Raw genomic sequence first — 11330 nt, 5'->3', positions numbered from 1 at the left:
TTCTCTCTGCTCTTTGATCGATACAGGGGGGAAATATGCAAGCTCGTGAAAGTATTTTCGAGTCATACAGAGCCAGTGGGGGTAGTTTTGTCCCACTCAGCTGTTTAGAGAATGATTGAGGTGGGTGTAATGAAGTCTCCTTTCGGTGGTAGAGTAGCTGTTGATTAGCCTTGGAAACAGAGGGACTATCTCTCCTTCCATTAAGGAACTTCATCAGGACTATGCATTTATATAAAAATATTACATCATACAAGACATCTGCCTCATACTGAGAGAATTTATTTGCAGCCTCAGTTGGCCGCTTATACCTGGAATGCATCCCTACTCACTAAGACTGCAAAACTGGAAATTTCCTAGGTGTTTTATCAGTGGTCTTAGATGTATATCAAGCAATTAACTTGGAGCACACCTCAGGGTACACTCTATAAAGCTACAGTAGAGTGATCCTCCCTCTGGCTTGAGACCATTAAACACAGCGTGGCAGGGTGGGGCGACTACAGACCTGTGAGTCATTTCACTGACTGAGAATATCCCACTGGTGAATCACAAGGTTGATTACTGGAACCAGAGTTTCATCCAGTCACAGTCAAATCAGATGAGAAGTGCTTCATTATCACAAAATCTGGTCCAAATCAAGGCCACTAAAACCCCTGGGGTAATAAGGGACCTTGTATGGAGACACAACAATGAGCAGTGAATATAGTTGAATACTGGTGCCATTGGAGAGAGCAGAGCAAAGCCTGCATTTTCACTTGTTTAGAAATAGTCAGTTTTGTTGTGTCATACCTAGAAGCCTTTCCTGTGACATGGAGATCTGAACCACAGTCCGCTGGGCTGTAATTTTCTGCAACTGTGGCGGTCCAGTGTTCACATGAGCCCAGACAAGTGAAGCAAGAGCTGATATGAACACACGAGTTTGTGAACTGCAAAACAAAACTCCATCCATTCTTTTACCTACAGTGACTTCATGCTTCACAATTCTGCACCATCACGACCTCAAGGAGTCTTTTGAGTGAGCATGTTGAAATTTATTTTTTATGCATAGGTACATAATGTATAACATACTAACATACTGTATAATCCAACAACATTTCTGTGTTCCAATTGAGTGCCCTAGCTTGGTATAAACAAAAAATGCAACTTTGTGGACCAAAGGTCTGTTAGTACAGATGGGCTGATGATGTCTGGCTAAATGTTCCTCGAGAATGGCCCCCAACTGACCTCAGAAACAGTTGCCTGATTTGACATCTGCGTGACTCAGGTGTTTGCTCACAATGCCCTCCTCTTACACCCATTGTCATGACTTGGGAATCTGAAAAAATGCATATTTCAGCTCCGGTCTTCATTTTTCTTCAAATGTTTTTTTGCAGGTCCACTGGTTATGAACTGGCACTGACAAACATAGAAGTATTTCAGAATGATCAACTGAATCTCAACACAGATGACCTATTTGTTTGCACAGACCCAAAATATCCATATGCGTGTATGGAAAGGTCGAATCATTTTTGTATATTAGCCTAGCCATTACGAAAAAATTACATTTTCCAGAGCTCAAGAATTGTTTTAAGGCTTACCTAGTGGACTGTTTGTATCATGTACAAAAACTGAGCCCTTAGCAGAGGCCTGGGGTCTCTTCTCATCTATGGCCCTTTGCTCCAAGTTGTTCACCCCCCACCCCCACACCCCCACTCCCTGTGACGTTTAGCTATCCTGACTAAAAAATGGCAATAAAGACAATTTTTTAAAATGAAATATTACATATAATATGTAATATAATGTAATATAATTTAATATATAATATTTCCCAGTAGTTTTTGCAAGCAGTGACTTATTATATGTGATTGTTATTTGGGTTAAACTCATCGTATAGGACACGAGAAAGGAGATTGTTGTCTTTATAATCCCATAAATTTTTAGGGTATCATAAGATAGAATCATAAATAAAAATTAGGGATGAGTAATGCACCAATCATAATGACTAATGAGTAACTAATTTTATTTTGAAAAGACTGGTAAAAACCAGCGATTTGCTTCTGGAGTAAACGGACCTGCTTCCTCTAAGTATCCGTGTTGTAAATCTGTGGCACCATTTTACCTTAGTACATGAATCTGCTTCTAAATATAGTCGTCTGTCACAATGACTAGGACAGTGATTGTGCCCAGTGCTGATATGAGTGAGCGGAGGAGGAGGAGGTGGAGGGAGGAAGAAAGGTAGAGGGAGATGGGAGAAGAGGCGGAGGAGAAAGACCTTTACTCTGGAGCACAGACCAGGCCAGACCAGGCTCGTCTGGGTTGCTAGGAAACCGGCAAGGCGCCTGATCTAATTTATTAAATTCAGCCTCTCGCCTCCTCTATATCTCTCTCTCTTTCTCTTCCTGTCTCGCTTGCTCACTTTCGGCCTCCATGCTGCTTTCCCTATCTGTCGTTATCTTTCCCACCCTCTAAGGCGCTTATCTCCCTCCCTTCCTCTCCTCACTCTTTCTCTGTCTCCCTCTCTCTCTATCAGGCGCTCCCCAGCTGCCTGTGTGTATGTATGGATCTCTCTCTCTCTCTCTCTCTCTCTCTCTCTCCTACCCATCCTCCCTCCATCTCAGACCTCAGACAGCGTGTCCTCTCAGGCTGTGCGGCAGTGCCACCCCCATATCTTTCACAGCGAGCCGTGAGTACTGCCCTCAGGCAGGCCAGACCTTCTGTGACTTACCAAGCACACAAAACACACACACATGTAAACACACACAAAATGCATTACCATTTAGACTGTGACTTTGTCTTGCTTTGCTCTCGAAGTCTAGATTCATAAATGTTGATGCACCAGCCTTTTACTACCAAGTACTCTGCTGTGCTCATTGCCTGAATTATTCAACATCGCCATCGCTATCTTCAACCCGATCGATGATCATTCACATTCGAGATAATCGATAAAGGAGGTGGTTTACACGGGGAATGTTTGTGAGTGCTATGGAACAAAGGTGTACTTTCTTCCCAGACAGAAGCACTTTGAGCATATCATAAACAGTATCTTTGCTAGGTTCTCCAGGAGCTGCTGGTGTTTCACTGTCACCTTAACAGAACAGAAGCAACATGACTCTAAGTTCAGACTCTTAGGATGAAAGTAAAAGCTGATAAATAGTTTAAGAGGTTCTACACATGATCATTCATAATAATCATGCTTGGTATTTGCTGAATGTGAAAACTAACTTTAACTTTAACTGTAACTTTTGCTTATTTATTTAAGCAACACTTTGCTTATTTAAGGTGATTAAGATATATGATGAACTTTGTATTTGACATTTTAGTGCACTGACATTCATTATACTGTGATGAGTGATATATGTACATTATAAGTCCACATTACACAGTTATGAAACACCATTACAATCTGTGCCAAGTCCCACTGTCAGATGTTATATGTACTGTACATCATATTATCATTTCTGCGTTTCTTTTATATTGCATTTTGTATAGCCAGCTGATATCATTTGGTTTGGTCAGCTGCACTAGAGCAACACCTTACATGTGATTGGTGTAAATTATAAGTAAGAGCTCAACATTACAGAAGAAATAGTTTTATATTATGCTATACCTTTAATAAATCCACACAGCACACACTACATTATAACTAGGCTACATGTGAACCTTAGACAGGAAAATAAGTCAATGGAGCTGCATTTTAATGGCCAGCAGGGGGAGACTCCACTGGTTTCAAAAAGATGTCTCATTGTATGTACACTTTAGATAAAATGAGTCGACTTCTCTCTTGACTTATCACTCATCAGTTTCAAGTCTTCTTCAATACAGCGTGACGTTCATTCTGTAAATTACCTTGTGACTGAAGCTTGAAATAGAGATCCACAAACCAATGACAAGTGACATCATGATGGCTCCTTCCATTGTTTATTATAGAGTCGATGGTTTGAACCAACAAACAGCTGGGCAAACTAGCTCAATGTGCTGTTTGTCTTGCCAGTTGTATTTTCTTGTGAATGTTCTTTCAAATCTAGAGTTGATACTGTGTGAATATGTGTGAAAAATCAATTTCAGGGGTATGTTAATATTGTTGTATTCAACATGGCAGTCACGCAGCAGTTCCCATCACTGGCCAGCACAGGTCATGAGAAATGAAAGGCTGTGTGATGAGGGAACACTTAGAACAGAACACAGAAATGTGTTTAAGCATAAGTGCAATAATCTGCCATCTACCCTCTGTCTCTGTCACACACACACACACACACACACACGAGCGAACCAACCTGCCTCTGCTCCGTCACACAGGACTCGGCATGTACATTATAATTGGAATCTGCAGTCATAAAATGGAAAAGATGTACAAGGCATCACGCTGAAGTCAGCCACAGTTACCCTCAACATCCTGCTGCCAGGAAAGAAGACAGTTGCCCCCCTGGGAAATGTTGTTCTTCTCATCATCAAGGGTGTAGTCGATCGTGACCTCAGCAGAATGAGATCAGTTGCACCATGAGATCAGTGTGCACATAAGCCTCAGTCATCATTTTGTGTGTCAACCACAGTGACACAGCAAACTGGGAGGTAGCAGTTTGCCCTGAAATGCAGTTAACCAGCTCCCAGCCCCGGGTGAGTTGTGAAGCCTCAAAACATCAAACGCTCAGGAATAAAAGGCCATTAAAAATGCTTGTTAAACCAGAATTTTTAACCGTCCCCCTTAGCCATTTCATCCCACTATGACTTGGGTCTCCATGAATCATCACCTCCCATAGGTGCTCCTGTGTGTATAACAGAATCAGAAGGTGATGAAAAAGAGAAATAATACCCGCCCACTGCTCTAATGCCCCTAGGGAACGGAAGATTTGAAAACATTTTCAATAAGAAGATGTAGTAGCTTGTGTGGGTGTGCTTCCATTTCTATGTGTACATTTGCATATGTTTTGTGTGTGTGTGTGTGTGTGTGTGTGTGTGTGTGTGTGTGTGTGTGAGTGTGCATGTGAGTGTTTGGAGATCCAAAACCTATAATGAGGGAACTTAGCTGCTGCTGACTGAATGGGGGTGGAACATTATCACTGATGTTAACATATCATAGAGAGTGTTTAAAACAACACCCTGTGCTTCTCCTCTTCACTTCCCAACCTCTCTGACCTCCTGGAATCAACATGTGATCTCTCACATCTGGATTTCCACAGATGGAGCTCGCCCACAAGATGAACTGTGACATTTGACTGTGTTGTCAAAAGTGATTGAAACACAGTTCCCTGATTTCCATTTGAAATTATTCTATAATAATAATAATAATAATAGTAATGAATTGAGCACTGAGGAAAACAAACAACACTCTGGAAGAAACAATCCAAACAAGCCTCTCAGCCTAGCAAAATATTGGGCAGAGAAGATCCATCATGTTGTTTTAGTAAAGAAAACATTTGGCAGTTTCTTCTAACACTGATGTTTATTTCATTTTCATTTATGACATTGCTATGTATTGTTGCAAGAATGACTTATTCTTGTAGGCCTACCCGGAAGTCAGCGGGGTTCCCGTGAGAAAAGCCAGTGGAATTTTTGCACTGGATTTTGTATTATTACAGAAAATAAGTTCTGTGGCAAACAAAAGTTTATGATATTTTTAGGATTTTTGAAGCATAAATCAAATTGGCAGCAATTTAGGAGCTAATAATAAAAGGCTATCAACAAACACCACATTTGCATGACTTCAGCATCACCACCACTTTACTCTAAACTGATGAGTTGGAGTGCTTGAGTCAGAATAGTTTGCAAGAGTGCGAGGAGACTGCAGTGAGGAAAGAAGGAAGGAAAGGAGGAAAGGAGTTTCCATGTTTGACGTGACAACCTTTAATGTCCTTGAAAACCTGTGCAGTCTCATTTAGCCGGTTGTTAACAACCACTTCTTTTAAGGACTCAGAAAAGCTTCAAAATTCACGAGTGGGGTGTTTACTGCCATTTGTGTTGTAGAATAAAACCTAAAAATCTCTTAAGCTTGTTTTAAGAATTTATTTTAGGGATATAACCAAAACCCACTGATGTCAAGACACAGGAACTGGAAGTGCAAAAATGCTGACTCATTTCCGGTTGTTAGGACTCCTGTAGCTTTCTCAGTATGCATAAATTGTATCAGAAAGGTTTTGCATCATTTAATCTGGGTCATATGATTTTAAAGTTGAATTTATTTATTTTTCTTGTTTAACACTTGGTCTACCAGAATTCTGCAACTACTAGAACGACCGTGGCAGTGATTTTGACTGCTTGGACATTATTTGTATATAATTTGGATTATCATTAAAAACATTAAAAACAACAAGAATAAATTGGTGAAATAGGTAAAAACACACATGAAAACTATAATGATTGAGTGTTTTATTTATTTAATTGACACATAACATAACTTCTCTGCAATTACACCGCCGGTGGCTATCTTCGTGTAGGTGCTTTCACTGAGTATTTCCTCGCCATTTGATCAAGCACATCTACTCCAACCTTGGTTCTGTTGTAGTATGTAACAGTCTCGTATGTAACAGTTTAGCCTTACGGCCACTTGTGATGTTGACAGTTGTGTGGTCAGTGCTTAGAATGGAGACATTTTTCCTTGGTTTGCATTGATACACTGTTAGGGTTGCACTGTCACATTTCAGCACCTCTGTGGTGTGCAGGGCCCTTTGCTCCTTTACAGATGGAGGAAGCTCTCGTCTGCTCTTATTTACTGTACCAACCAGGCTGGTTTTCTGGGCCTTTAGTGCCTTGGCAAGTTCAAGGGAAGTAAAGAAATTATCAAGTGTCTCATCTTTGCCCAGATATGGTGCAGCATTTAGCATGTATTTGGTATCAACATCAGCAGCAAGCCAGAACTTGATACCAAATTTATCAGGTTTGCTAGCTATATACTGGATGAAGCTGCACCTTGCTTTTGTTGGGAAGAGCTGCTCATCAACAGTTATATCAGCACCTGGTTTGTAGCAAGTGATGCAGTTCTGGACAAATCTCTCCCAAACTTCAGATACCAGGGAAAACTTGTTCTCCTGCAGACGTGTGCGTCTCGTCTCCTTTTTGTCAAAACGCAGGAATCGTAAGATTTCCTGGAATCTGTTTCGGGACATGGTATCCTTGAAAAATGCACAGCCCCAGTCAGCTGACCAAAAGCTCGCCAAGTCCAGGCCTTTTCCACCTTGTGCACCACGAATGTAGATTAGAGAAATGAAGGCCTTTAGCTCATCGACAGTCATATCCCATGAACTTTCCTCTCTGACTCTGTGTGCCTCAGCAACAGTGCAGGCCCTGATGTGTTTCAGCATGGCATCATCAACCAAACACAGAAAAGAGGTGAGGGCATCCTCAATGTTGCGTTTGGCATGTGCTGTGGGGCCTGAAGCTTCTGTAAAAACATTATGACTCTGACGCCTTCCACTGTTTTCACCTGACTGTATTACAGTCCACACTGTGCCATCTTTCGCTGTTTCATGCCTCTGTGCTGAAGGTTGTGGGACAGCTTCTTCATCCAATGGCAGGCTGAGTGCTCTTGTGGTTGACACAGTAGGTACCGCTGAAGTTTCAGGATGTTCCACTGTCACCAAAACATTATAGCCTAATTAGTTTTATTTCATGGAATATTCATCTTATCAGGCCTTTTCCAATTTATGGCACACTTGATAGACCAAAAAGCTGTCTATCAGAAAATCATGCTGTTTTGTAAATTACTTGGAGGCAAATGTAGCAAATAGTGAAATATGACACCCCCTGTAGAAAGCATGCAGTCAATTTGACTGCTATGGTCATTCGAGGTAGTAATACTCAGATCTCTTTTGTGTTTTGAAATTTTAATGATAAAACAATGTTAGAATAAAATATACACATATTTAGGAAAAGTCAGGGTCCTATTGGTACATAGGTTTTTTTTAAACCAAGTTATGACGTTGCAAATTTTGAAAGCAGTCAAAATGACTGCCTCGGTAGTTCTAGTGTTAAACAACAAACCAAACATCATAGATATGACTAATGAGTGAAAACAAACAGATGTGTTATACACATCCAGCACTAATTCTGAGTTCTGCTTCTGGCAGTCTGATAAAGTTAAGTCCAGTATGAACTGAAAAGCTCTGTTCTGGTGAAAACAACAATAGTTCGGTAAAATAGACACTTGAATTCAGAAGGTGTTAGGTTGTATTTTTTGTTTAGTTTAAGTAAAATAGAATATCAGTTTCTGTACATTATGTGAGTTGGTTTTATTTATTTATTAAATTAAATGCTAAGGGAGCTTGTGAATCATAACAAACCTGCTGCTTGTAAACATCTCCCAGCTGGAAATATCGGGAGCTAACTATTGCCTCTAGCGGTACAAGGTGGTATTACAAGGCAGGCCAGAGCTACCTGGTTAGGAGGCTCATTTCAGATATCTGTGCAGCACAATGATTAGATTTGTTTGACATAATGTCAGCACTTGTTTTTTGTTTGTTTGTTCCATTTCTGTTTCAAATGGCACCTTTAAGATTGATGTTTTTTTTTTGGTTTTGTTTTTTTTTTTTTAAATGCTGATTCTAGTTTTTATTAGTCTCATTTAGATTTGTTCTGTCATTGTGTTTTTGTCTCTGGTGTTTTTTGTTTCTTTTCATGTTTGCCTGTCCTCGCTTCCTCCAAAGCACAATCTTGCCTTTAACATGCTGTGGATGTCAGAGTAGCATCACTGCTCCGCTGAACAACGCCTAGTTTGTCTCATTGTAATTCCTCACCACCGACAGTACTGCAGAGTTCACAGAGAACTGTCAACCAGATTAATGAATTAGTTCACTGGCCACACACACACATGCACAAACACACACACACACACACACACACATAAAAAACACAAACCCGTCTCTTGTCTTAAGCTTTGACTTTGTGGCAAGCTACTTTCACTTCTGTTTAAAAGCATTTAAATTCACATCCAGGAGTTTCTTGTCTCGTCTCTGCATCGACCTGTAGAGGGAAACAGTAGGATGGCTGGAGAGCTGCAGTGTCACTCCATATCAGGTTTCACCCATATCATGCAGATGGGCTCAGATTCTGTTTGTGGTGTGTGCTGACAGTGGCAAATTATCACACAGTATTTCTTCTCACACTGCATGCAACCAGTACCAGTAACTCTGCAATATACTGCAGCCTGTTGCATCTTGGTTTCTCTGGCAAGTACACCTCAGTTTTATATATATTGATGAATTAGAATTTTTTATGCTGATCTTTTCAGTATTGTGATCAAGTTTGTGTGCTTTCAACATGACATCAAATAAAATAGGTGACATAAATTAATATAAAGACATACAAAGACACAAAATGGCTGTCATCAAAACCACAACAGGTAAAAAAGGGTTGAACTTCTTGGTGGTTTGTTTCAGCTTTGTTCAAAGTTCAGAAACATATGTACCCTCAGCTCTAAAGATCACCAATTAATTCCTGGAATTTTATTTTTCTCTGTGAAGTTCAACTGCAACCGAGCTGGCACTGTATATGTTAAAGGAAACCATGGATTGACGTTATGACACCTGGTCAAGATGGCTGCCAAGCAAGGAACCACAGTTTAAGACATGAGGTATTTTAAAGTAAAATATGGTCTTTTTACGGTATTTTTTGTACCTAAATCAAACCAAAAAAACATAAAAACTGATGTAGCCTAAAGAAATGTAAAGTTTCAACACATCATAGAAAGTAGAAACACAGAGTGTCAACATTTATTCTGACGATTGAAAATAGTCATTTTGGACAAAGACAGAGTAGCTGCTCCCTCTGCTTCCAGATTTTAAGCTAACCTAAGTCAATGACCATAAAAGAAAAATTCAAGGCACTGTTCTGTGAAATGTATAAAAGCTTTTATTCATCCAGGGTGGATAATCCAATCAAACTGGAATCTCATCAAAAGTGGTCAGTTTTTCCTGTCCTCTCTTAAGCACAGTTTTAAGAGGCCCCCCTACATTACAGGATATTTTCATCTCACTGTTAAATCTAAAAAATTTCAGTGACCATTAAAGGATTCTTTAAAATGTGGTTTCTGAAACCATTGCACCTTCATCACACTTTATTTTGAACATCTGAGCACTCCAGACTGTTTTTGGTTTTGAAAATTCCATTTATATTAACATTATACTGCAAAAGCTGTGCACTGAGACCTCATGAAAAAGTCACATAAGATGAGGAGATCTACTCTATTCAGTAGAAGTAGATGTATTATAATGTATTCAGATTCATATAAACTTAATTGTCCTTGACAGTTGAAAAAGACACACATACCAATAGACTCAGTGCCTTGTGTTCATTGCAGACAGATTTAACATTGGTATTTGGAGAGAAAAAATGTGTCCTTGAGGAACCAGCCTCAAGAAGAAGCACCGATCCTGACAGCACCGAGTATTACAACTGTTACAACACTGCTGCTCATTAAGATTCATTAAGAGGTTTTGTCATGTGGTTGAAGTTACTGAGTTTAGCCAGTCAGGTTGTACAATCAAAATACTGGGGTCCATCTGAGCACACGAGCTGGTGGTGAGAAGTTCTTCCGGCCAAAATGATCGACGAAGCCAGATCATCACAGGTAAAAAGTGCTGAGAGACGAGGAAAGCTGACAGCGAGTGTATGAGGAAAGTTGTTTCACACACTGAATTTTTTTTCAGTGTCAAGAAATGGCAGACTCGGCCCAGACTTAGATTTGTATCTGACTGCATCTGTCAGAGGATTAAAGAGAAATCACCACTCAGTAGGTTTCATTATCACTATGCAATGATTCATTTATTTTATTTATTTTGTTTGTTCTTGTAATTTGTGACATGCAGATTTTTGTACTTCTGCTACTGCTAGTCTTTGCTAGTCCTACCTCAGATATGTATACATTTCCCAGAATGACATTTGAAAATACGTACATGCAGTTAGGTCCAAATATATTGGGACAAGTATACGTTTTTTGGCATTTGGCCTCTGTACACCACCGCACTGAATTTGAAGATGTGAGTGAAATGTGAAATGTAAAGCACCTGCCCAGAGGCTGTTTTTTCTTCTTCAATGGTAAAGGGTTGCAGGATGGATTTTCTCTTTAACACCAACAAACACTGATATCAACACAGCTGTGGACTGTTTCAGTATGAAAAGAGACAAAATTATCCAGAGGCCATCTTGGGTGGGATTTTACAGTTTGAAAAGCACCACAGATGCCTACAAAAACTTGAGCACAAACAGGCAACAGTAGAATTATGAGAAACATAAAAGGCATCTGGAACAGAGATGTATTTTTTACATCTCTCTTTCTCTTTTTCTTCCCCGCTGTGCATTCATCCTTTCTTCATCGAATGGCAATGTGCTTTAGCACCAGTGGAAAAATACAGTTTATTGCCCTA

At 39.9% G+C, this 11330-nt stretch overlaps 1 protein-coding gene across 1 annotated transcript; it reads right to left on the bottom strand.

Annotated features, from left to right (window-relative positions):
• Positions 1 to 6449: 6449 nt before the first annotated feature.
• LOC124064204 lies at positions 6450 to 7512 on the bottom strand. The gene has a single exon (XM_046398437.1). The coding sequence runs from the start codon at positions 7269 to 7271 to the stop codon at positions 6450 to 6452; it is 822 nt and encodes a 273-aa protein (XP_046254393.1). The 5' UTR covers positions 7272 to 7512.
• Between the last annotated feature and the right edge of the window lie 3818 nt (positions 7513 to 11330).

This window comes from Scatophagus argus, chromosome 9, assembly GCF_020382885.2.
Source record: "Scatophagus argus isolate fScaArg1 chromosome 9, fScaArg1.pri, whole genome shotgun sequence".
In the NCBI taxonomy this organism is placed as follows: domain Eukaryota; kingdom Metazoa; phylum Chordata; class Actinopteri; family Scatophagidae; genus Scatophagus; species Scatophagus argus.
The sequence above is the reverse complement of the archived record's forward strand: the minus strand, read 5'-3'. Positions and strand labels throughout refer to the sequence as shown.

Bases quoted from the DNA above. Each gene is read 5' to 3' on its own strand.
- LOC124064204 (XM_046398437.1), bottom strand. From the start codon at position 7,271: ATGCTGAAACACATCAGGGCCTGCACTGTTGCTGAGGCACACAGAGTC.